This window comes from Xiphophorus hellerii, chromosome 7 (assembly GCF_003331165.1).
Source record: "Xiphophorus hellerii strain 12219 chromosome 7, Xiphophorus_hellerii-4.1, whole genome shotgun sequence".
NCBI classification, from domain to species: domain Eukaryota; kingdom Metazoa; phylum Chordata; class Actinopteri; order Cyprinodontiformes; family Poeciliidae; genus Xiphophorus; species Xiphophorus hellerii.
In genome coordinates, this window is record NC_045678.1 from 31,200,132 (window position 1) to 31,227,154 (window position 27,023).

Consider the following 27,023-nt stretch of genomic DNA (forward strand, 5'->3'; position numbering starts at 1 on the left):
CAAAGTGTAAAGTGGAGAGTTGGAAAAATGACGGCAGAAACAGAATCGTGTGTTAGATCAGTGGTCCCCAACCACCGGGCCGGTCCGCGGACCAATTGGTACCGGGCCGCGCAAGAAATAATGAACTACTTCCGGATCTTTTATTTGAAAATCCTAAACCGGATTTTACCGGTTACGTCTTGCGCGTCAAAATTGAGCCAACTTGCAGCAGAATGAGGAACAAAACAACATCAGAGTACAGTGAACCCTCGCTACATCGCGGTTCACCTGTCACAGTCTCGCTGCTTCACGGATTTGCATCGTGCATTGTGTTCTGCATTCTGATTGGCTAAACAGTCTCTCCGCTTCTACCTGTGTGTCAATAATGTTGTGGTTTAATATGTACACGTACGTAAAACAGCCCCTCCAAATTTAACATAATCGATGGTGGCATGTCGGTTTATAAGAATCTTTTTGCCCAGAAGAAAAAAGAGCGACAGCAGCTACCGATAACTATGATCTTCTCTGGAAGAAACACACCTGCACCGCGGGCTTTAGAAGAAAAAAAAAAACGCTACAGAGTGGAGTCAGGATGCAGCGGCTCAGTCAGAACAGCAGTGAAATACACGAGTCACTATTTGTGCTACTGTACTTTGTTTTGTTTTTTTTTTCATAATCATTTTTTATTTTCTCCCGTTCTAATCCAGTAACTCAGGTCGCGGTGGGGCGGCGCTGATCTCCGCAATTCGGGCACTGGAATCCCCTTTGAGTTCATATTAAAATTATTATTTTACAGTACAGTAGTTATTTGTAAAAAAGAAAAAAAAAACGTTTATACAGTATTTTTATTTCTTAAACAAATGTTTGGGCCTGTAAAAAGGTTTTGTTCTTTGGTTTCAATGTATTATGGAGTATTTCATTGTATAATAATTGTAAAAATAAAGGTTCCTACTTCGCGAATTTCGCCTATCGCGGGGGGTTAGCCGCCCCCCCCCCTCCCTCCCCGGTCTGCAGCAAAATTGCGAAGGGCTGACCGCTCCGCGCGACTAAAAAGGTTGGGGACCGCTGTGTTAGATCATCACATTTTGCATCAAGATTTGTTCTTATTGGAGGAAGGCAGGAAAAAAAAAGTTTAAGACAAAGAACATTTTAGTTTATTGTGTTTGTTCTGAGGCAGTTTTAAAGTTTCACCAGGAGGAAGAATTACCAAGACAATCGAACAGATGCTTTACATCCAAATAAAGTATTTCATTTTCTCCCTCTTTATTACTGATGGAAATCATTTAAAATGTGTAAAATGTTAAATATTTATTTAGGAAGCCACATATTTAGTTACAACGCTAAATGTTTAGTTTAACAGCTGGGAGGACAGATCCTAGCTGTCCAGTTTACAGGCTTACAACATTGTTTACACTGCTGGTCTAATCCAATACAAACTATCAGAAGCGCCAATAAACATTTTATTTCTTCAACTTTCATAACAGTTTCACATGAGGTGGCCATATTGGATTGAGACTCTGGGCAGTGTGGGAAACCTCTGGCTTCTGAGCTAAAGTGGAAATGCAATTTACTCTGCTGCTGTACTTTGGTGTGCAGGCACTGAAGGCAGAGCTGTGCTGGACGGATGCCTGGTCTCAGCTGTAAACGAAGTCAGGCAGAATGGAAAAGATGGAGGACATGAGAACAGCTGTTCTACTGCGCCTCATATTCAGGAAAACTCTGTTTTTTTCCTGGTTTTAAAACTGAAACACACCCACTGAGAGACAGAGCTCTAAAACGGAGGCCCAGATGTGTCCAAAAACACACACCTCCCTGTTACAGTATGCTGTTACCATGGTAACGGCTAATGGTTAACAGCTGCCGATCCCAGAACCATGAGGCCTTTTCTCCGATCATTCTGTGGACACAGCATGACGGTGAGTCTGAGATCGATCCATGTGGCTTCCTCTGATCGTCACACCTGCTCCTGTTAAACCAAACTACCTACTAAAGTAAAGGCAGCTCTGATGAAATGTGAATCCCATCGTTACCTAATTCCACCTCCATGGTTTGAATCTTCCTCCGTGGTGAAGTTTGGGCCACCAGCTTCCGGAGGACAAACACAAGTCCACTGATGCTTCCAACTAGGACAACTGTGGTCTGCATTTACTTTGTCTGCTTTTGTAAATCGTGAAAACGGTTCAAGTGATAAAAGTGGTTTTGAATGAGGCCAGTGTATCCTGGCTGCAGCATTGTTCCCCAACTTTGGCAAAACAGATCTTGTGACACGCTCTCTCCTGGCAGGACACAGAGCCTCCTTTGTTCCTCCTCTGTCCCGTTGTTGTGAAACTTTAAAGTTATCCCCTCTGGTCTGTTCGGACCACTCCTTCACCTTCAGAGAGGAAACTGCAGCTCAGAACAAACACGAGCGGTGAGAAAGTTTGATGTTTCTCAAGCTGGAGAATGACGGAAAGAGTTTTTATTGAGGAAGAAGAGGTGAAACAAAGACGATTCAATGCCAACAAAAGCCCACCACACTGAAAAGGCGAAGCAGAAAGAGATTTGAAGTCAGACTGAAGAAACGCTCAGACAAAAGGAAAATCATGTCCTGTTTTCCTGAAGCGTTCCTTCAGACCGGCTGGGAGAACCAACCCGAGAGGGAGTGAGAGCGGCGGTGCTCAGACTGAGAAGAGGTCATGCTGGGGTTGATGTTTTGGACTCGAGCCGAGTACTCTGGACAAACAGATGAACGATGAAAGAAAGGAGATTATGATAAACTGGAAGAAAGACGAGCAGAGGGAGGATGAGGTCATCTGAAAATAACAGCAGAAGAAGAGCAAGATAACAGACATCATGTGCTCCTGTTCAGAACACACAACGTTCTCTCACATGAAAACTCAAATAAAACAGCAACAGTTAAACATTTGAATAGCACTAAAACGAACTGAAGCTTGTTTCTGATTCCAGAATGCCTTCTCTCCGTCGCTGTGCTTCATGTCCCTGTGCTAACCCATCTGCAGGATGTCAGATGCTTTTATCTGGACACTGTCAACCTGCCGGACTGGAAACCTCTTCCTGTTTAAGGCTGAGTGATGGAGACGGCCAGGAAACCAGATAAAGGCAGAGCATGTTTATGTTTCAGCTAACGGCTTCGGCCATTTTTCTGCTCTGGTCTCTGTCCTGCCGCTCAGAAGATAAAGACCAAATGAGGGCAAGCTGTGTGGACTTTATGAAATAAAAACTCCAGGTTTTTAAATCAAAATTTTTTTTTGTTTGCACATTTAATGAGACTTAAGTTCTGTACAATTAGACCCCAAAATAAACTGATCTACCAGGAGAAGAACAGGGCAGAGAAGCTAAAAGCTGGGTAGATGATCCCTGGTTTCCACTGGCGGCTGGACTCTGACTGGGCAGGCGGGGTTAGACCCAGTCTCCTAACATGGCATCATGACGTTACAATGACGAGTGTGGCTTACTGTTATGTCTTGTGCTTGTTGCAAGCAATAACATTTTTTCGTCTCCCAAGCAATGGACAAAATGTCAGCAGCTCCGCCCTAACCGGACCAAACCTTTACCGTAAGGACAAACAGCTGAAGGAATGATGCAGTACAAGCTGCTATTTTCTGTTTCCATTTTACAGTGGAAACAGAAGCTACTGTCCTGACCCATCCGGTGTCCTCAGTGGACACGAGGCGTAATGTTGACTCTCCCCACCTTGTAAAAGTTTTTCACGTTTCAAATTGGGAGGCAATCTCTTCAGGCGACCCCTCAGATTTGATCAGATTTATCTCTGGACCACCAAAACATATATTTTCTTCTGGTAAGGTTTTGTTTTGGGTTTGCATTCAGGCTGCCTGAAGACGAGTGTGTAACGTTCTGGCAGTCAGCTTCACATTACTGGTCAAAACTGATGAAGAACTACTCTTAACTTCATCCGCCTAAACGAAACCTCAGCTCCATCTGAAGAAAACTAACCACAGATACTGCCACCACCACATTTCACAACAGGGCTTGTTTTCTGTCAGTGATGACCCGTGTTGTTTTTGTGCCGATCAGAACTTCTGGAATTGTGGCCCAAACATTCCAGTTGGTTTCCTTCAAACCAGAATACAGAACACGCTCTCCCACAAGGATTTAGGAGATTTTAGCCAAGCCTGGATGTTTTCCCTGAATGAATCTGTTTTTCAACCAAGTCCAGACATAACGTTGGAAATGACCAGTACTTTCTGCTGACCCTTCGGTGGTGGACCGCTGGACAGCCACACTTTTTCTGTGTAATTTTTGAAATGCAAATATTTTCTGTCAGTCATCCTATTTTGTTTCTAAATATGAATGGCTTAACTGTGCTATAGAAAGTTGACATACTGCTGTAGATCTCATTTTGTACCCTTCTCCTGACTGTTACCTTTGAATAGTAACATTATTAGTATGCTCTCTAACCTCTGCAAAATCTGGCATTGGCGATGTTTGCAGATTAGAACATGTCAAGAAACTGCAGCCCAACTTTATTCCAGATTATTTAATTTCTTCAGATTGATGGCAGATGAGAACCCAGTAGGGTCAAACTGGGGTGTGTACATGTTTAGTGGCCAAAAAAAAGAATAAAAAAAGGTAGGACATTATTTTCTAACACACAGGGGTCAAACTCCAGTCCTCAAGGGTCGCTGTCCTGCAGTTTTTAGATCTGCCACAGGTACAAAACCCTGGAAGGAAACGGCTTAATTACCTCCTCCTTGTGTAGATCAGTTCTCCAGAGCCTTATTGACCTAATTATTGTATTCAGGTGGTGCAGCAGAGGCACATCTAAAGGTTGCAGGACACCAGCCCTCGAGGACTGGAGTTTGAGACTCCTGCTCTAACACAACAGATAAAAAGGTCTTACCTGCCACTCTCTGGGCCACCAGACCTTCTACATTGAAGACTTCCTCTGGCTCACCGTCTCTTGGCTGAGATGATGCTGAGGCAGAACTTGGGCTTCTTTGGGGCTCTGAGACGTCTGAGGGCTGGATACTTGTTGGGAATCTGGTGATAGGTTTGAGCTGAAGGTGGGGGCTTAAAGAGGGAGGGATCTGTGATGAACCACTGGTTGCAGAGGAGTAATTTGGAGATCGATTGAAAGGTGAGGGCTCTGGTGAACCTGGCTTCCCAGATGATGTGTGAGCTATTGATAGACTGCTAGCCAGGCTGGGCACTGGAGCAGCATCAGTCTGAAGGGACGGTCTAGTTTGGCTCTGGGAGAAGGACGGTTGCGTGGTCACCACCATTTCCCTCAGTGGAGCACTTTGGGATTTTGATACGACTGAACGGCTGGGCTCCAGGTTCGACATGAGTAGGTTAAGGGTTTCGATAGATTGCTCGATCTCTTCCTGAGAAGCACTGTGGCGGTGTGGGAACTGCGGCAGGCTGTGGTGAGTGGACATTGACACAGATGGGAGTGGACTGAATGTGATTCCTTCAGTTACTGGCTCCTCTGGAACTCCAAATCGCTGCCAGACATTGAGACCACGTTGGACGGCGTCCCTGCTGCTGGTGGTGCGGGTGGGAGCCTGTGGCATGGACTTTGGCTCGGCACCAAAGGAACGAGAACGAAACAAGTTGCCGTTCTGGGTAGCCATGTAATTTTCCAATGATGGGGTTAAATCACTTTGGATCAGAGCAACAGGTTTATCAGATCTGCCAACATGTGGCTGAATGGTTTCCAGAGGTTTCTCTGGGATGTTGCGCTCCAGATACGGCACAGGTTCCTGGCCGTTGATAACCGGGTCAGACTGGTAGTAAAGATCAGCCGGTGTAGCTCGTCCATCTGTGGAGGAAAACGTCCCCAGACTGTCCACACTGTTGCCCTCTTGACTGGTGGGCAGTTCATCGTCCAGGATGTCCGTTTCACGATCAATACCACTGTGCCCATTTACATGGACCTGGGCGGGCACCAGGTGAAGCATTCCTGCAGCGGCAGCAGATGTTGGCGTGGACACGTAGGCCTGTCTGTGCAAGGGCCCCTCCAGTCCACTCAGTAGTTGCTCTAATTCCTTCTTCTCCTTGGGACTTATTGGTTGTTGTGCTGGTGGAGCTTGTTGACGGACTGAAGGTACCACCTCGTCCACGGTGACGTGTGTCTGACTCACAGTGGAAGTCTGAGGTGCTGATGTGGCTTCATCCGTTCGGTCAGTTTTGATAGAGGCAGTGGAGTTTCCTGAATCACTGCTCACTGACAGGGCGTGGTCACCAGCAGGTAGAGCGTGTTCAACGGCTGTGGCTGGAAGGCCATTTGACGTGACCGTTCCTTCACCTGGCTCCTTTTTACGAACTTTGGCATAGAGACTCCCGTCCAGAGGCCCCTGGGTGTGAATGACGTCTGAAACAAATAGAACGAAGTCTGTTTAGAGTCTGATCAACAATGTGTCTGTTCTTCAGAACCCATTTATATTCAGCTGCCCACACATTCTCATAGCCACAGTGACTCGGCAACTACCGATACAACTGTGCAAACTACTAAAAATAAATCAAGACATTAAGAAGAAAAGTGTGTGCAGCTATGAAGAAAGGCTATCCAGCCAACGGCGCTGCTGGCTTATTTCCACTTTTCTACCAGCTTCAGGAAATGAACATTTACTGCAGATTGTGCTGTGGAAAATATGAAATCACCAGGGTTTGCCCCTCTTTTTTTAGCTAACCATATAAATATGTGCCATCTGACTAATACTGGTCAATCAGACAAAGATTTTTCTTGTATTTACAGCCTACAGCTGCAGCCAAGGCTTGTAAGGATATAGGGTGTCCCAGTCAGAAAGATTTAGTCATCACTGGAAATTTTCCTTCCTCTGACAAAGAAAGGCCAGGAGGGTTCTCCTGTGTTTAAAAAACAAGTACAACATACCAGGAGAGGAACTTAGACAGTTAAAACAGAACCACAAACAAAGCCCAGTTCTTTTCTGTCATTGGTGAACAAGCAGTCAACTTGTCGGACTAAAGATTTAAAACTTTCTGCTCGTCATACATGGGTAAGAGTTCAGATAAAAGCAATACCTGTTTCTTTCCTCCTTCACAAAACGTTCTAAGAAACCCATATCAAAGCATGGACATGTATCCTTTTCTGATTGTCCAGCTGAGAAAGGAGCTGCACAAAGACGCTGCCTGTGTCTCTGCAGCCTATAGAAACCTTCATCTCGGTGGTAGTGAATACGGGGCTCTCAGAGGCCCAGTGGCACCGCGGAGCCTCCCGGGCCGACCCAGGCAGACTGCCAAGGGAAGGGAGGGCATAGAATATAAACGTGTTCATGTTTGACGTGACGCATAGATGATCAAGAAAAGACACTCAATATAGCTTTAAACACAACTTATAAAGGTTCAAGTCCTACAGTTGAATAAATATGTAATTATGAGTTTTTAAAACTGATTTTTATTCATCTGCTGGATTCATTTCATTTTAGACAAAAGCAAACACAGCAGAGGAGAAATGGGCAGTGACCATGTGATTCATTCATCCGTCTTTACTCATCTAAGTGGTGGGTTGCCATGGTAACAACCTCAGGAAGAAACCCAAGCATCCCTTCCCGTCTGACTCCTGGATATCAAGGTGATCTGGTGAGTTCTGGGATCTCTTCCTATGTGGAAATGTCAGGCAGCAGTTTCTAAACCTTGGTAAAGGAGGGTCAGAAGAGGCGGTTATTGTGACCGTCGTGCCCTGGCCAATCAGAGATCTAACCTGCTGGCTGAGCCTCAGGGTCCCACTCAGCCTGAAGGACAAGAAGCTACCTCCAGGTGGAGCCGTGGCAGCAGGTGGTGCTGATGTCCTGCATCAGATTCTGGTTGCTAAGTAAACGGTACTTAAACCAAAAACTGCATGTTGCTTAGTAAGTCAAACTGTTTACCAGCTTTGTTTTCTCCTTCACTGACTGTTCAGGTGAACCAGCCAGGTTTCTGGCTCTACCAGAGCTGCAGGACCACAACCAACTTCAGTCAACAACCAGGTGAAAATAGCCATTCCACTCGCCAACATATTCCAACTCGATCAACCTATAGTCACGTTTTTGGACTTTGGGTGGAACCTGGAGTACCTGGGCAGAACCCACACATGCACAGGAAGAACATGCAGACTCCATGCTGAAAGAGCTCAGGCCGGGATCCCAGTTCTTACTGCAAGGCAGCAGTGATACCAACTATCACACTGCTCAAACCCAAATGGGACCAAGTTTGTCCATTTTGGGGTTTTTATTAGGTGTCCCTGAATGGCCAGCTGGTCTGAACAAGTCATCACTGCATATTTGTAAAGCTCATAAAAACACTCTGATATCAAGCTGTGCACACAGTCCTGCAGATAAACATAGACATTGCTCATGAAAGAAGAGCCTTTCGCGCTCTCTGCTCTAATTTCAGCACCTTTTTTATCACCTGTCCTGCAGTCAACACTCCCAGATTTAATACCTCAACACGCTGCGCTGCAGCCTGGTCCAGGGAAACAGCGGGAAGCCAGCAGGTCTCCTACCTGTGTGAGTGACAGACAACCATTCATCCCCAAACTACGGAGGGAAAGCCCTGCGGCAGAAAGTCGGATCAGCAGAGGCTGAAAGTCAGATCCTGGCTCCTCCTCCCTCTGCGGAGCCACTTTGTGTCTGAGTTGGAGCTGCTGGTGTTGCTCTGAGGCTGCTGAGGTCCGCTCTGCTCCACAGGCTGCCCCTGTTCTGTTTGGGCATGTGGGAGGTCTGTCACAACAGCGTGTGTGATGGTGCGTGTAGGTGGAGGCTAAGGGGCCACCGAATTCCACAGACCGGGGTTTGATGGAGCCTCATCCAACTCTATTACACACACATCCTTCCTTTACACACCAATTCTGATGAAAACTGCAAAAAGGCCTTTATTATACTAACATTAAATAATTCAGAACCTATTCTCCCTGCACCTGGATGCTGCTCAGTTTGCTTGCTGGAGTTAAAAACATGGCTGTAATGGAAAGAAGAACTTCATCCAACATTTAACAAGCTGGAGAGCAGGAGGAGCTCCACCCTGCTGCAGGAGGAGCTCCACCCTGCTGCAGGAGGAGCTCCACCCTGCTGCAGGAGGAGCTCCACCCTGCTGCAGGAGGAGCTCCACCCTGCTGCAGGAGGAGCTCCACCCTGCTGCAGGCAGATGGACCAAACAGAAGAACGAGAACCGCTAACTCTGTTTTCTGTTGATTTATTGCCATGAAAGAATCATTCTTTCTGAACTGTTTGAAGATATGAACCATTCAGTTCCTTTATTGCATTTTGTCAGAAGACTCCAAACTCTGGATCACATTTTTTTAAATTCATAAACATATTTTACACCAATTCAAAGCAGGTTTATAACAATATGAAAAATATTTTTAATTAGTCTAAAAATGTCCAACAAATTTCCCCCAACCGTCTCGGTGTCCTACGCCTCTGTTCTGCCCCTGATGAGGAAGTTAACTGACGATTCCAGGACTTTAGTCATCCGCCCTTAAACTGATGTGACGAACGAACAGCATCTCCTCTTGTACTACAGGACATCTAATCCGTCACGTTACACTTTCGTCTGCGGTCCGAATGACTATTTATGTTGATGCGTCTGCTGCTGTTTTCATTTGCTTGAAATGAATCCACATAAGCCTCTACAAATAACCTTTGACAGAGCCGTCCCTGTGATAAGACGCAGCATGTGTTGAGCTGGTGTGGAGGGAAACACAAGTTGATTTCATTCTCAGATCCTCATCAACAAGAACAGCAGCTGATAAACTCAAACTTTTTACGGCTGTAATCTAAGGCGCGTTTAGGTGGTGCCAGATATTTTAAGGTTCTGTGAGCCATATGGTGCAACTGTTTGACCTCTTCATCTTTGAACTTTGGCCTCTCACCCCAGTGGCAGTAGATACCCCCGTTACAACGGAAATAGCATGTTACTCCTGCGGCGTCCGTACACAAACACACATGTGTGCGGCTCCCGTTGGTCTCTCTCTGCGTTTGAAGGCTGCATTAATAAAAAGAAATCATGAAACACGTTCTGGGAATGTTCCCCACGGCGACTCATAGCAGGACCAGAATAGCTCTACATGTATTTACATTTAATACGCCCCAGAGGCGCACGATGCTGTAATCGTATGTAAGTTTAGTCTGCGGCCGTATTTGGACAAATGTAATGGCTGAACGATTGATTTGCCAACAAAGGCTGACTTTACTGTAAACCGGAGCTCAATGATTCTTACTTACAGTAATGCAGAGGGTTTGGAGATACTTACACAAGATCTGCAACAATATGCAGTAAAGCATAGCTGAATCTGAGTGAAACTGGCAAAGTGCATAACCCCTCCCTCCCCAAAACACTGGTCCCATAAGCACTTGTGTTGCAGCTCATCCAATATTCATCAGAAGCTGCGGTGAGTCGATATCTGGAAGTGCAAAATGTTTAGGACTGGAAAATAAAGGACAAGATAATGGAACAAACAAGGTCATTGATTTTCAATCATGACGTCAGCAATTTTAAAGAAACCACAAATAAGAAAGTAGCAACAACTAACACCGTCCACACTGACATATAGCACCAGAGTCAAAACAGCTCCACCTTGTGGCCACATTACGACAAAGATCCAGTCATGTTTCCACACCTGTTAGTCTGGTAGACTTTGGTTTGATTGGGAAACAAATTGAAAAGTTGCAACTTTGGTTCTGCGGTTCTCTTTCTCACTGCTCCGTGTCAAACCAACTACATCCTCTGAGCAACCTGTTCCCCTCCTCACCTATGGGGGCGCTGCACCAAGAACCACTGAAGGAAACGACTCAACATCCTCCGACTCTGTTCATCAGTTCTTGACCTCAATCTCAATCGTTTTGGGTTCTTTTGGGTTTAGGGGTGATTGCTTTTCCCCAGGTTGGTTAGAAAGGCTGTTGATGAAACGATAAACCAAAATCTAATGCGACCAGCCACTGATGTAGGATGTGCCAACATACAGTACAGACCAAAAGTTTGGACTCACCTTCTAATTCAATGGGTTTTCTTTATTTTCATGACTATTTATAAGGCAAGAAATCCCACTTATTAACCTGACAGGGCAGGTTGACCTATGAAGTGAAAACCATTTCAGGTGACTACCTGTTGAAGCTCATCAAGAAAATGCAGAGTGTGTGCAAAGCAGTAATCACAGCAAAAGGTTGCTACTTTGAAGAAACTAGAATATAAGGGCTATTTTCAGTTGTTTTACACTTTTTTGTTTAGTGCATATTTCCACATGTTATTCATAGTTTTGATGCCTTCAGTGTGAATCTACAATGTCAATAGTCATGAAAATAAAGGAAACTCAGTGAATTAAAAGGTGTGAAAACTTTTGGTCTGTACTGTAGTCGCTTCATGATAATAAAACACGGCTCCATGTGGAACGAGGAGTATCATGTTATGACAAGGAGCAGGAGTATCAAAAGAAAGACGGTAACCAAAGAGAAACCAGTTTCCCAGTGGAACCAGAATGAGTTGATAGAGAAGCCGAGGCCTCGTCGTCTCAAAGCTCTGCTGAGAACGGGCCTATTCAGGAAGATAAACGACCCACATTAACAGGTCCCACGGGCCGCAGGACAATAAATAAGGCAGCAGAACCACAGAAGTCATGTGTTCATGATGTTTTTGGGAATGCTGGGAGGACGACTGGAAACCAAAGGTTGGTGGTTCAGGCTCTTAATTTGGCTTCAAACATTTCAGATTCTTTTGGAAGCTGAGATTGCTAGCTAGCTAGCTAGCTAACAAACACAAGGAAAGTACTTAGCAACAAGAAGAAAGGGAGTCAGGGGAAAGATTTGTATTTGATGCTTTTATGATTTCTGTATAATACCTTTGTTAGTCTCGGTGTTTTAAAGTGCTTATAAATAGAAAGATAGTGATGGGGAAATTGATGTCTGAAAATGTCAGGAGGAATTTTTATGAAAAGATGGCAGCATACATGTACAATTACATTAACAGAAAAGAAGTTTGAGTTTTACCTTTATGCTAGTTTAATCATTTGCGGTTAGAGGAAGGCAGCAGCTTTGGCCAGAAGGAAGCAGCTAACGTACGGATATCAGGGGTTGCATCATCTGCTATTACCTTGTTTTCCTCTGTCCATGTATGGTTTTTATCCAGATGGATAAAGGCCCATAATTAATGACATCTTTGGTCGTGTTTGGCTCGTTCAGCCGAATCAGCTGTATAAAGCCGTGCTGTTGACTGCTAACAGCTGGAATAAAGCTGTTTCCATTAGACGATAACAGACCTCCCATTCATTCCAACACATAATGGACAGCAGATAACCAGCACCGCTCTGGAGCTCACAGACTACAAGAAAACAGGCAGATACACCATTAATTCTCCTGGAAGTCCTTAACAAAGCATTTGGTTGTTAACGAAGCTCCGTATCCCCGGTCGCCCTGCAGAGGCCCTCTGCCTCTGTGGCCCCTTCATGGCCAAACAGGGACACTCCACAGCACAAGGCACTTGTTGTCTCTGTGTCCCATGCAGCCTCGACTAGAGGACCTTTGGTTCTCCATCTTGGTCGTTACGCAACCAGAGCTGTTTGGAGTCAAAGCAGAATAATCTGCCAAAGTCTGGGACCAGACTCGGGTCGATAGCGCGGCAGCTTGTTGCCAACACAAAGGCCGAGACGTCAGCGTCCTGCTGGAGGGACGACCAACAAACCTCAGGGAAACTTTCAGATGAACGACAACAAGTGTCTCAAACTGTCAGGTTTGGGTTTTATTCCATGATGGAACGTGACCTTCAGCGAACCACTGAAGGTCACCCGGCGGTGGAATGGGTCAGCATCGTCTTCACATGGAGAAATTATTTTCCTGGGATCCATTTTACACGGTTCATATGCTGCCTTTCAACCAACTGTTTACATGAATCAGATCCTGAGCCGTAACCTGTAGGAGTTCCTCAGGGTTCTGCTTTCGGCCCAGTTATTCTTTTCATGGTTTCCTTTTGAAACAATATTTAAAAAACCAACATCTCATTTTAACTTTATCCACTTTTATTTTAATAACTTCAATCAAATAAATATTTAAATGTAACTGATGACAGATGTTGGGAATCTAGCCGTTTAGTTTGCCGTACGTTTCTTACATCCGGGTCAAATCTAGTTTAAATTGTTGTTGTTTACAGATTAATAGCTACAAAATGCTAAAAATGAGTGAAGTTGATTTTAAAGTCTCAGTTATAGATCTTTTCAATGATCCAACTCCATCTTATCCACAAACAAGCTTCACATTACAGCTGAAAACAAAGTCCTGGCTCCAATCCTAATCTGAATCCTTCTGGGCTCAGTTCAGTTTGACTTCCTGAAGCCCAGTTCTGCTGTTTGGACTGCAGGAGCTCAACCGGACAGACGGACCGGGCTCGGCTGGGAAAACAACCACGACCCGGAGCTAACTTGCATGAGGCCATCGAGGAATTGCTGGAAGAGGTGAAACAGCAACTTTGTGGCAGGAGAAAATCTGTTTACAGAGAAATCAAGGTCACTGGAGGTCTGAGCTTGTCCTGGAGACGTTACTCCTCTAATGAAGTCACTGCTGCACTCTGGTAACAGAACCTCAGGTAACCCGACCACAGCTGAGCCAGGAGAACATCTGAACCTTCAGGCTGATGGGTCTCTAAACCACTGAAACTCAAGCAGACGATTGAAACCTCTGGAGGTTTTTCTCCATTTCTGTCATTCCAGGAAGATTCCAGAAATGATCAAAATATGGAGACGAAACGGACAGAAGCACCGGACCAACATCAACATTCACACAGTTCAAACATCCAGACAGCAGGATAATGCAGAACCTGATGTTACTTGGTGAATCAGAGGCTGTGGCTCCGCTGCGTCCGGAGGGTCCGACTCACATGTCCTCCCAGCTTTTCTTCCCACAGCGTCACAGAGGAAAAACAGCAGCACAGCCGAACCCTGGGCTGCAGACAGCAGTCTGAAGCAGAGCAGCACAGAGTCGCCGCCCCGCTGCGTCACCCCGCCGCTGGACCAGGAGTCTGCGTTAACTCCTGCAGCTCCTCAGAGCAGCGGCAGGCGCAGCCGAACCGGGGAATAAAAACCAGCTGAGTTTGATCCTGCAGCCGAGAAAAAACAAAAACACAACAACCTGCCTCCAAACTCTGATAAATAAGGGAAAAACAGAAAGTATCCAGCATGTTTCTGTCTGAGACGCTGAGTGTTCACTGCTCTGACAGGAATCCACCGAAAGTCATCTGGAAGGACGAACTCAGAGCTGAAACTTCTCTCCATTATTCATTAACTTTTCCAACATCAATTTTCAAGTCTTCCACAGATGCTCACTCAAATTTAGATCTGAACTTTGACTAGGCCACGCTGCCACATGAATCTGGTCGGATCTGAACCATCTCTTTGCAGGTTTGGCTGAATTTTCAGCAGAACCACCAGAAGCTCAGTTTTTGAGCAGAACCGTGTGAAACAGATGAGTTTTGACTGATACCCAGAACCAGAGAGGTTGATGGTTCCGGGCCAGAGCGCCGGCCGAACGGCTCCGGGTCAAACTGGTTCTGTTCATGAGTCTGAAGTGGATCCAAACGGTTCTGCTACATAAATCACATCATCATCGCAACATGCAGCCAGTTCAGTCTCATCATTTTGACATGTTGAATATTTTATATACATATAATATAATTCATAATACAGAAAAACTGTAATAAATTAAAGTTTAATATAAAATCAATTAAATTCAGATTTTAAACAACCGAATTTAAGAAGAATTAATAAAATGTATTAAAATTAAAATGGCTGCTGGTTTTATAAAAGGTTTGTCTTGTTTTGATCCCACTAGTTCAGGATGATGTGACACACACACACACACACACACACACCCCCACACACACACACCCCCACACACGCACGCACACACACACCTCCGCAGAATGAGGTGAGACTTTCACCTGCTCTATTTTAGCAACATCTATTTCAGGCTGCAACACTTTATGAGCTGTGATAAAGGGAAGCCAAATGACCTCTGACCTTTGACTAACTGGGAGCCTAATAAAAACAGGTGGGGGAGGGGATGTGAGGACAGCAGCCTGACCCCTCCCATAACACACACACTTCCTGTTAGAGTGTTTTGTTGAGCGGCTCGGGTCCGGGCCGGGTCGGCTCCTCGGTGCTGCTCAGGGCGTGGCGTCGCTTCCTTTTTTGGGTGGCACAGAAAGCGGCGCTCCGGTCTCAGAGCGACCGCGGCCGCCTCAGGGGAACCTCGCTCCATGCCTGTGGCTCGGCCCAGGAATGTCTGCAGACCCGGGTCTCTTGGGCCCGGTTGGCTTCTCTGTTGTGATCATTTCACCGCAGATGATTTGGGCCATAAAACCGTCTCCCTTCACCATTGGCCGTCATTTACACCAGGGTGGGGAGATTTTCAGGAGATAATAAAACACAACAAGTTTACGATGTGAGGATATTTTTGATGCAGAGCAGATCGTCGGGAACGGTACGCTCCGTCTCGGCCCACAAGAAAACAAGAGCAGCTTTGGTTCAGAGGTCTTTGTGCCAATGATAGCACAGTCCTGTCAAACACAGAAACGTGTTCACACTGTGACATCTAGAGCAGATGGATCTGTCTCCATCCAGCTGCTCAGCACCAAGACCTGCTGCACTGGAACAGAACCAACCCAACCCTGGTGGGATCGAGTCTCAATATGGATCAAGCTCTCAGTCTGGTCCTACAGGAACCAGATGGCTGCACAAAACCCAAGAGCTGAGACGACCTTCACCCAGAAGGCCACAGCGAATCTCCAAGTCCACGAAACACAAATCTATTTAGACAAACTACCAGGTCCAGTAGTCAGTAAATCTCTCAGTCCTTGTACTAGACCTTAGAGTTGGATCCAACCACAGGTTTATACACCTTCAGAACGGGTCGACACAGTTCAGCATTCTGACTGTTTCTGCATCATTCCTTCAGTTAAAGGTTCATAGGACAACGGTTCGGTTAGGGCGGCGCTACGGGCATCACACAACACCGACAACACCGTCTTTCTGTCCATTGACTGATGGACAGAAAGACGTCATTGCTTGTGTCAGCCACATTTGTTGTCGCTCTAGGATGATGTTTGGTGTTTTGGGTTTAACTGCCTGCCCAGTGAGAGTCCAACTTCTCACTGGGCCTCTCTGCTCCATAGCCTCACTCTCAGTGGTTGATGTCTGGTATAGCCAAGTCGGGTGTGTCTCCAGTGTGTGAGTGGGAGATGTGGTCGCCGCGCTGATGATGTCATTGTGTGCGTCTCCAAACCAGTTTCTCCAAAATCTCAGTCTACTTGTTCGTTCCAGGTTGGCCCGTCCAGTTGGCATTGTGTGAACTCTTCCTCCACTATTTAAACCTCAAGGTTTGACCAGAGAATTACCCATTTGTAACTACTAGAGTCTCATCATGGATTGAAAACGATGGTGGGGAGGTTGGAATAAATCTACGGGCCAATCAAATCATGTGTGGACAGTATCCAGCTTGGACCGGCTGGTACCAACACTGAGGTGGTTCCAAAAAAGAAGAAGGACCACACTGGATCTGCCACTGGAGACAAATCTGGTGGACTGGGGAAGAACTGGTTGAGCCCATGGAGGAGAGTCGGTACCGACCCATACCGACCCGTACCGCTCAGTAAGAACGAGGCATAGAAGAACCGGCATTTAATCACCTGTTCCACCTGAACAATGTTTGCAGAGCTTTATTCCTCTTGAATATTTAGACTGAATCAAAGACTCTTGTTCTCACCATCTGTGGTGTCCTCGCAGATCTGGTTGAAGTTTTCATAGGAATCCCAGCGAATCAGAGGATCCTGGGTGTTGTAGTCAACCGAGACGGTCGGCCCGTTTTCCAGGTGGTCCATACCTTGACCAGAAGTACAAAGAGACGGAGCAGAAGACGTGAATGTCTTTACATCAGACGCTTGGACTTTACAGTGACTGACAGGTAAAGACAGAGGTTTGAACTCTCTGATGCTTACCATGGATTTTCTCTGGTCCAAAGGAGAAAATAAACTCGACTTTTCCATATTCTGGAAACCTGTCATCTGAACAAAGGAAGCATTTTAAAGTATGAATCATTTTTACATCAAACAGGTGAAACCCAGAGGAGAAGCTCCCTGTTACCTTTAAACGTCTCATCCAGCTCGTCCTTCCCAAACACGATTCCCAGGTCATGGACGGCGCAGGTGTGGAACTGGACCCGGAAGATCACGTCTCTGCAGGGGCTGCGGTAGCGTTTGTGGTAGCACTTCAGCTGGGGGTCAAACAGTGCAGACAGAGGTCACCGTCAGACCGCTGGATGGTTCACAGACTGCTACAGCACCGCATGTCCTGATACCTCTGACCCAGGAGCTCATCTGGGTTCTAACAGCTGTTGGCAGGAATGAGCACAGAGAGGCTATGTGGTGCTGGAGCACATGACCTTTAACCCCTGGACAAAGGAAGTGCCCTTCTAAGAATAATATTTTAAATGTTTTTTATATTGTGTGACCCAAAGTAGCATTTCTGGGCTACATTAACTATCTCTCACATTTATGTAATGGTGCTTGATTCAAGCTTGTTAGCATGTGGCTAATGGTTTGAATCAGGCCCATGTGCCGCACAGGGTGGCCCTTTTCCCCACTTGAACACCAAGCCCCCAGAATGTCTGTGCACACCCCTGGATACAGGATTAGAGCCTCAATGTGAGAGTTGGTTCTGAGTCCAGAGGTACCACCAGAACCCCGGGTCAAACCTCAAACTCAACAAAGAAAACTTTCTCTGGTGGAAGAAGCAGCTTCTTTTAACACGTCTGGAAAATCTGAAGGAACATGAAGTTTATCTCTCCCTGTTATCATCCTTATGCTAAAGCACAGAAGTGGCAGCATGATGCTCGTTTTTAGAGATTTGGCTCCAGACAGATCAGGAAGAAAACCTTTAATAAAGACAAAACTGGTCGATTTCAAACAACCAAATGTTCACATTTCTCTCCAGAAGGAACCAAAAACAAAAATATGAACAAATTCAGTTTTTCCAAACCTGAAGGAACATGGTGGGATGTTTCTGTTATTATTTCCTAACAGCTCTGAACCAGAAGCAGCTTCTTAATGTTTCCTGTTTCCACTATAAACACAAGATCTGGATCTGTGTTCACATTCAGGAATGATTCAGTCACAACGTCGAACGATTCTTTTTCTGGATTCAGTTTTATAATCAGCCAGTTTCCTCTGGATGACCAGCAGCAGCTCAAATACTGACAAATCAGATTTTTCTTCTTGCTCTTTAAACTCATCAGTGACCAAACTGAGTTCAGTAAAAATCAGATAAATGCTCAGATCAGATGATTTGATGCATTAATTTCGTCCCTCTGCTTTCTACTGGATGGAAAACCAGAAGCTATTTTTCTTTTTGTTGTTTAATGATTGTTAGAAATAAGAAATTCACCTAAATGTAAAGAAATTCATTCACATTGTACATCCTGAAAATGAATCAGCATGAATGTTCAGGATAAATTTAAGTCCTAAAGATAAATCAGAGAACCCCGGGCCCCGTCGGGTTGGCCCCCGGCCCACAATGACATCATCTCCGTTCCTGTAATCACAACAACAACAAGCTTCAGCGCGGCGCTCAGTCTGATCATTAATTCAGTAGAATCCATTAGTCTGCCTTAAACACGGGATGAGATACGGGTTTGGGTCTGTGGCCAGAAGCAGAACCGCAGAGTGGTTGTTCTGATGGACCCGGAGGACTCGGCTCTTGGAGAACTTTATGGTTTCAGCGACAGGATGGAAATAAAACCAATAACATGACTGCCGGATCGGTTCTCCCAAAGAACCGGATGTCAGAGTTAACAGTCCGCAGCGGTCCACTGCTGCATCGCGGTTTCCAGAAACACATTGTATGCTAATGAGGTTCTATAAACAGGCCTGCAGGATCCAGTCCGGCAGTCGTTCCCCTCGTTTTACTGCTTCTGTCAATAATCCCCATAAACCTCTGCAGAGTGTTCGAACAGAGCCGGCTCTCCACGGCCGTCCTGTTGGGAAAAAACCAACAAGATTCCCCAGAACCCGGAATCACTCCGCCTGCTGGGCATGCCGCTTTTTTACGGGATCTAAAATGATCATTACTGAGGAAAATATAGAACTTTAAACTGTTTCTGGTCCGGAAGAGGTTTTATGGGGTTCCATTGTAAAGTTACAGAGTGAAGTATTAACAGCAGCAGGGTTTCCCTGAGCCTGGCGGTACCGATGCTGGGGCAGAGATCCAGCAGCCCACCGTGGTTTTGAGTTAAAAATGTGAAAATATCACTAGATATTTATGTTATCGGATGACACTATTAACAATACCAAAGCACCAGCTAAAGTCTTAAAGGTGAACATTAAAAAACCCTAAAATAAACAAACGATGCTTAACCTGGTGGGGGTGCAAGTAAAGCCTGGTGGCCCGCCAGGCTGATGATACACTGCAGCAATTTGGGTTATTTAGCTTATTATAAGTAAATAAAGAGGGGATTCATATTTTCACCATGTTATTCATTCATTCATTATTAAATGCCACAGTTTCAAACTAAATATTTAGATTGAAAGTAAATATTGAGCTGCACATCTGAGCTTGTGGACAACAGAAAGGTAAGTTTAAAGAAATTACCAGCTACATATATTTCATGCATAATGAGGACACACAGATATGAACATTTGGGCTTGTAACTGATATTTTTACATATTATTATCCATTAAACATCACATGTATGGCTTCCCATGACTAAACATTTATTGATTTAGGTCCAAACATTCCCATGGATTCCCAAAGGAAAGTTCCTGAGAGGTTCCTGGACATATACTGGAACCAGTTGGAACCCTGCCCTCCTTCCCAGTAACCACCTGCTCTGTGGCTCGGCTCGGTTCTTACCAGGATGTCTCCTTTCAGAAGAAGACCAGGCTCAATGGTGATGCAGATGCTGGTCTGGCTGTCGCCTTGAACGTTGCTGCAGGAAGAAGAGACAAAATGTTAGATGATGACATCATCTTCCTGGTTTCAGTGGTGGAAACAGCCAACGCCGTCCCACTGCCGGGTGGATATGAGCCCATTTGTTCTTCAGGAGTGACCTCATGGTGGAGAAAGGTGTTCAAGGTTTTCTAACCTCACAGGGGTTAAGGCGTGTTGGATGTAAAATGACCAAGGAGCTCGGTGAAGATCTGAGATTTACAAAAGTTGGGAAATCTTCCTGTAGATTCCCAAATCATTGTTTCAAAGCGTTTCTTCAGCTGGGGTACCATAGAAGAAGAGCTGAATCGTCCCCTCAATTGAAAGGAAGTTGTGTTTCCCCTCTGACTGTTGGAACCCTGAAGGGTCCTCACGTAGGAACAACCTTGAGGGCGTCCACATGGATGCCTGACTGGCTCTTTCATTGGGTCTCTAGTCACAAATTCATATCCTATACCTCTTATACAAGAGAGGAGGGGATACTACAAGGCAATAAAGGAAAATCAGGGGCTTTATTACCCAGCCCTTAAGAGTTCTCCATCCCTGGAATCTTGTAAATTGTTTGAGCGTGAGCCTCTGTTAGGACTTACTAGATCCCAGATGTGTAGACGGGCTGCATGGCCTGGTAGATTTTCAGGAAGGGACGACAACCTGCGGCAGAAACAGCTGTTAGAAAACGGCTGGAGGCGTCAGACGGAGATGGAGAGCCGCGCGGGACACCGACCTCCTTTGGACTCGAAGTCTGGGATGCCATGCATGATGACGTGATGAAGGAACAGCGGCTTGTTGTTGATCTTGATCTGGCCGGAGAGTAAGCCGCTGAAGTACTCCACATACCTGAAGGATCAGAGAACCGGGACCACAGATCACAGATGATCTATAGTCGTTGTTCCTAATCCAACAACTAGTTACATGCTGGACGTCTAAACAAGCAAGATCACAAGGTCATTGGGTCACTGACCTTTTCTGAGACGGCTGGCCCACAGGAAGAACTTTGTCTTCGTAGAAGCGCTTCATGGCGAAGCGGTCCAGAGCCTGGTCAGCGCTGCAACAGACAGAGGCGAGGTTAGCACGCCGCTTACCGTAACCACCATCACCTTCATGATTAACGTAGCAACCGTTACTGTTTCCAAAGAGTCCATCTTGTATTTGTAAATATGATTTACCCATAATCCATCATATTCATCACATTCAGGCAGCTTGCTGCTAATAAAGGCTCTCAGGTCGCTCACTGTCAGCTTCAGAAAAGCTTCCAGGAGAATCAGATTAAGGCAGAAAGTGAAGTTTGTGAAGGGAGCTGATCTGAAAACATCATGTGTTCGTCTCATTGTTACCATTTGATCCTAAAAACAAACCCATGAAAAAAAAGAGCAGAGACCATCTGGCATAATCCGAGTCTTATGATGCAGAGACAGTTTTAGCTAACTTGCTGCTTTCTGCTCATAATTACATGGAGCGTATCTCATTGTTTTTGATAACTTGGAGTTTGCTGCTCCTGAGGAAGATGTGTGAACTGAAAGCATCACATGGTCCGGCCATCAACATGGCGCCTGATCGGAGACTCCGGACCCACCTGGCAGATATGTTGCTGTAGTGCATGTAGGCTGCCACCACCACGCCGGTTCTGCCCCGGTTCCCCTGAAAACAGACCAGAGAGGCATCAGTAAGGAGAGCGCCGCCCAGAAGAACCCCAGACCTGCAGAAGTCCGCTCCAAGTCTGGACCTGGTACTGTTCCGGGCAGGTCTGACCGCACCGGTGGACCGGACTCATTTCCATCCCGGGACAGACCAATAACAGCCGCGTTATCTGCAAACCTCAGGAGGTTCCCGGACAAGAACCGACCCAGTTGACCAGTTAGAAACAACTAACTGGAACCAACTGGGCTGAATGGATCGGGTTAAATTTCATTAGAAACTGGAATTTAAAATCACTTGTTAACTTTTTCAGCCAAGAAGTTTCTGAACCTAAAACCTGAAAACAGACGATGGACGGATGTTATGACAGTGAAGCGGTTTGAAGTGAAGCTTCTGCTTTCTCTTGTTTCCAGTTGGAGTGACTTTCCTCCCGTTTCTGCAGCAGATCGGTTGGAGTAACTTCCCTCCTGTTTCTGCAGCAGATCGGTTGGAGTAACTTCCCTCCTGTTTCTGCAGCAGATCGGTTGGAGTAACTTCCCTCCTGTTTCTGCAGCAGATCGGTTGGAGTAACTTCCCTCCTGTTTCTGCAGCAGATCGGTTGGAGTGACTTTCCTCCCGTTTCTGCAGCAGATTGCGGCGACTCAAAGCGTTTCTGCCTTATAAACTGCAGCTGCTCGAACCGCACCAAGCCAGTGGAAATGATTTGTTGATCTGCTGAAACCCAACATGGCCCGGTTCCTCTGAGCTACATTTCCCAACTTTTCGAGCAAAATAATAATAATAAAAAAAGCTGCAGTCGTCATGGCAACTTCCCAGTGGGAACGCACTGGAACGAAGCCTGAAAACGAGGAGCGCAGCGGGTCTGACAGGAAAACATCCAGGCGTTGGGAGATTTTGGGGCATCAGCGCGGTAATTGCTCTTGGATGTTGTTTTTATTGCCGCCAGATGAGTGCGGCTCGCCACAAAAGTTTAACGTGAAGCAACAACAGGGAAATATTGGTCAAGTTGAGATTTTATGGTACTGTTGAGGGCGAAAGAGTAAATAAAGCCGAGCAGCCATGATGACGGTTCTGATTGAGTTTTCCTAAGCCTGCGAGTGGAACCTGACCCAAACAAACACACCGCCCTGTTCCACCAGGACGGGCATCAGAGCCACAGCTGGAGCCCCAGAGAGCAGCCCACAGCCCCCCCCTGCTGTCTGCAGAGGGAACTGCACCCTCCCAGCCTCACCTTGTTGTGGATCACCACCACGTTGTGGCTGTCGGCGCTCAGCCACGTGTCCATGGCCTTACAGATGCTGCAGACCTTATCCAGAGCCGGAGCGTGATGGTCAGGCCAGCCGAAGTCCAACACCTGGGAGGGAGGAAGAGGAAGAGGAGGATTAGATGAAGAGCAATCAGGATGTGGGAGAGACGAGTGGAGAGCAGAAACTCACCTTCGGATTGAGCTGACTGATGTCATAACGTTTCTCACTGAGATTGAAGAGCTGAAAATAAACCAAAAAAATATTAACAGAGGCGTTTTGACACATTAGAGACAAATTCATTTAGTTAAGTTTAGATTTTTTATATCCTAGTTGTGTTAAAATCCTTAAAAAATCAAAAGCAGCTGCTTAGTTTAGTGGAAGATATAGATAAAACTAAAGCGCTACATGAACATGGCATTTATCAGAAGCTAATGCTAAAGTGCTACATGAACATGGCATTTATCAGAAGCTAATGCTAAAGCGCTACATGAACATGGCATTTATCAGAAGCTAATGCTAAAGCGCTACATGAACATGGCATTTATCAGAAGCTAATGCTAAAGCGCTACATGAACATGGCATTTATCAGAAGCTAATGCTAAAGCGCTACATGAACATGGCATTTATCAGAAGCTAATGCTAACACGTGTGTCACAAGGAAAACGTGACTAGGCCCTTCAAAACAATTAAGAAATTTTAATTTTTGCAAGTATTTCTCTAAGTAACTCTCTTGGTTGGTAATGTAAATGCTAAAGCGCTAAGCTAAAAATTAGCTTTGTAATTAGCAGAAGGTGAAAATATCTCCAAAGCTACAATTAATGAACTAGTAGCATGGATCTCCATGACAACCATCTGATGCTACCTAGAGGCTACCTGCTGCTTGGAAAAAGCCTTTTCTGTTCTACCATCACAAACGTAGACGTGTAGTTTGCTGGACTTTAGCATTAGCTGAGTCCCAGAAAACATTTCCACTGTTTGGACAGAAACTGTTCATGATGGCAGCTGGACGTGAAGCTGAAGCACATGAGTGAGTTCTGGTACCAGGTAGCTGTGTCCGTGTTTGGAGCGCAGCATGGAGGCCACCTCCCTCAGGTTGGCGGCGTAGCTCTGCTCCTCCACACTGCTGGGGAACGACACGGAGATGATCCGCTCTGTGATGTAGATCAGGTCCAGTTCGTAGCCTTCGTCCAGCGCCTGGAGGAGACTCGCGCTCCTGCAGGCAAACAGCACAGATCAGAGGTTAGCAGCTCTGCCGCTCGCTCACATTCCTTCACCTCAAACATCCTAATATGGAGACGGCAGAGCCTGCAGCATAAACGCTGAATCCACGGCGACATCAGTCACTTCCTGCAGCTGATTGCTGACGTGCCGTGCGGCCGCACAGCGAGAGGGATTCAGAGAAATGTGAGCGCCTCGCAAGTTCATCATGTGATGAAGGGAAGGATTCTGACGGGACGGCTGGGAGTCAGATCGGGTCAGTTAACACGAGTCAGAGGAGAAGAGAACCAGAACTGACTAACTGGATCGTTTAGTTTGAATTAATCTGCCAGAACTCAACAGAGTAACGAAACCTAAACCTGTTTTTACAGATTCAATGTCTAAATTGGTCCCTAACGGTTATAACTTAATGTTTCTGTGACATTTTCATGTTGAATTCCGCAATATTTGACCTGAAAAGGTCTCAGTGCTGCCCTCATTGGGTTGAACGTTGGTACTGCAGTTGGATTTTCCTTTTGGTTCCAGCGGTCAGGCGACACTCAGCCCCATTCTGGTATAAAACCAGACACCAGTCACACACGCCCCCTGGTGGCGGGTCAGGAGGTGGAGTAGCAGCCTTGCTAGCATTGATTGTTAGCATTACCAAACTTTGCATGTGATTCATTTCTAATGTGGACGCGGAGTGGAACGGGTCGCCTCTCTGGTTGGTCAGCTGCTGCTTTGAAAAGAGTCGCCAGATTTGTCGCTAGTCAGTTTGTTGAAAGGTTGAAACTTAGAAACTTTTCTAGGTTTTTTTTCTTTAAAAGTTGCTAAACGAGTCACTAGTTGCTTTTTGTAAAAGTTTCTCGATTTGTCACAACTAGTTTTTGGAAAAACAGAGTGTCTGAAAGTCAACTTTATTCCATCAAACATCACTTCCTGATCTTTATTTCTCCATTTTTATCACTACTTATTGAACAGACTGATGAGTGGAACTGTGTCCGTTTGCAAATGTTGATGAAATGAAGCAGAAGTGAGGCAGAAGGAGAGCAAGCCGACCTGGACGGTCGTCTCCGTGACTCCACGCTCTTCGAGGATTTTGTTGAACCCTGAAAATGACAGAAAACCAACAAACATCAGAAATTTGAGACAAACGCTTCGATCTAAACTGTGATGAACTGAAACCTGATGGGAGAGAAACACAGAATCTGTAGAAAACATGTCAGAGATCCGAGCTTCACCAGAACCAGAACCAGGAGTTCTGATCAGATCGGTCTGATCTACTGGGAGGGAAACCCGACTAACTGGGACTGGCGGAAACACAGCTGGGATTTGAACCCACAACCCCGTCATGTTTAACCACGGGATTTACACAACTCAAACTTTGAAGGATAAACAGCTCAATTCAAGGATTTTCCAGGATTTCTGTAGAGCTTAGTTTCTACAGAGTCTGGAAAAGTCTGGAAAATCATCCAACCAATTATCCAACCATCCATCCATCCTGATCTTCATTCGGACTCAGATCTCTTCTTCTCTTACTCAGTAAAGTTTTGCAGTTTAAAACAGTAGAACCATCTAACAGATGAACTTCCTGTTTCTACAGGAAGTTGCTCTGATCTTTATGGTTCTCCTTCATGGTTCAGTCAGCAGATCAGAGCGAAACTCTGCTGCAGCAAAACCCTCAACATGATGGAGACCATGAGCCTGTGTGTGTGTGTGTGTGTGTGTGGGTGTGTGTGTGTGTAGGGGTGTGCGTGCGGGTGTGTGTGTGTGTGTGCGTGCGGGGGGTGTGTGTGTAGGTGTGCGTGCGGGTGTGTGTGTGTGTGTCTGTGCGTGTGTGTGTGTGGTTTCTGGTTCACATGACGTGTTCCTGCAGCAGCAGGGAGGTTTAGATCTGGAGGTGCCTGACTCTGTTTGGCTCCACTGAACCCAACAGGGACGGAGGCCCGGGAGGCCCAACCCCCTCCCCCTCCTCCTGGTGGGGGGCGGGGTCACATGACCCTGAGAGGTGGGGGGTTTAACCCCCTGTGCTCCTCCAGCAAACTGAACCCATCTGCAGCAGCAGGAAGATCTCAGAGTGAAAAACGATCCGAATGAGGAGCTGGTTACCATGGAGACCATGACGACTAACCAGTCCGCTTCCTCAGATAACCAGATAAAACTCCCAGTTTGGCTACCAGCTTCACCAAGAAAAGAGAGAAACATGATTCTGTGTCAAAACTCTGAAATCCCCTCAGACTCTTGACTGATTTTACATCCAACGTTTATTTGTCAAAATTGTTGTAACTCAGAAGCAGCTGCTGGTTCAATGAGCTGCACAAATTGCTGTTCCCACATCATGACTACCCCACCGCTCTACCCAGAACCTGATCCACCGTTTCCATAGCGATCAGGTCTTCTTAAATAAAGGCCCGTAGAGCAGAAGGTTTCCCATGAGAAGCAGCCAGTAGATCCTGACCTTCTGCAGAGGAACGTCAGGAAAGCAGCATTCCTCTGTTCTGATGATTACAGGAAAACTCCCGGGGGATTCATGGGAATCTGGAGATCCAGGCGATACGCTCTAATGAGGACATTCCTGCAGTCCGAGCCACAGCATAAAACAGGCATTTTTAGACGCTTCGGACTGTTTGGGTTTGCTCCTGCAGTTCCCACGAAGCTGCAGCCGAACCAGGCAGGCACAGAGCAACCCGATCGTTAGCCTCAGGCTTCCAGCATGGAGAGCAGCTCTGCTTTCCTCTGAGTGGAGCTTTTTATGAGCCACAACGTTTCAATCAAAGTGCAGCCATGTGGGTAAGTAAAGGAAATCAAACTTTCACTGTCTGGGTTGTAAAAATGTGAAGCAGCAGCAGCAGAAACCATCGGCGCTCCCTTAAATCCTGAAGCTGTGGCGGTTAAATCCGCCTCCAGGTCGACCCGGCCCGGCAGAGGGACAGACGCCCCGCGTGAATCCTGGAGAGGCGGAGGAGGTGGGACCAGATGAGAACCATCTGGAGGCCGACTTCACAACCAGCCCAACAAAATACACATCAGAGACAGAGCCGGAGGAT

General features: G+C 46.1%; 1 protein-coding gene across 13 annotated transcripts in view; it reads right to left on the bottom strand.

Moving 5' to 3' along the window:
• The window catches only part of tns1b (tensin 1b), a 115,563-nt gene that overhangs the window by 15,392 nt on the left and 73,148 nt on the right, over positions 1-27,023 (bottom strand). For 10 of the 13 annotated variants that reach the window (XM_032567645.1, XM_032567642.1, XM_032567640.1 and 7 more), the window contains 14 exons: positions 25,036-25,085; positions 23,821-23,992; positions 22,969-23,019; positions 22,764-22,886; positions 21,471-21,535; positions 20,859-20,942; positions 20,622-20,734; positions 20,488-20,548; positions 19,823-19,898; positions 17,060-17,189; positions 16,915-16,980; positions 16,683-16,805; positions 4,841-6,313; positions 2,611-2,691 (listed from right to left, as the gene is read on the bottom strand). In XM_032567645.1, coding sequence (XP_032423536.1) covers positions 2,611-2,691; positions 4,841-6,313; positions 16,683-16,805; positions 16,915-16,980; positions 17,060-17,189; positions 19,823-19,898; positions 20,488-20,548; positions 20,622-20,734; positions 20,859-20,942; positions 21,471-21,535; positions 22,764-22,886; positions 22,969-23,019; positions 23,821-23,992; positions 25,036-25,085 — 2,668 coding nt within the window. The remainder of the gene's footprint in view (positions 1-2,610; positions 2,692-4,840; positions 6,314-16,682; positions 16,806-16,914; positions 16,981-17,059; positions 17,190-19,822; positions 19,899-20,487; positions 20,549-20,621; positions 20,735-20,858; positions 20,943-21,470; positions 21,536-22,763; positions 22,887-22,968; positions 23,020-23,820; positions 23,993-25,035; positions 25,086-27,023) is intronic. The other 3 variants (XM_032567650.1, XM_032567637.1, XM_032567644.1) reach the window with 2 other exon arrangements.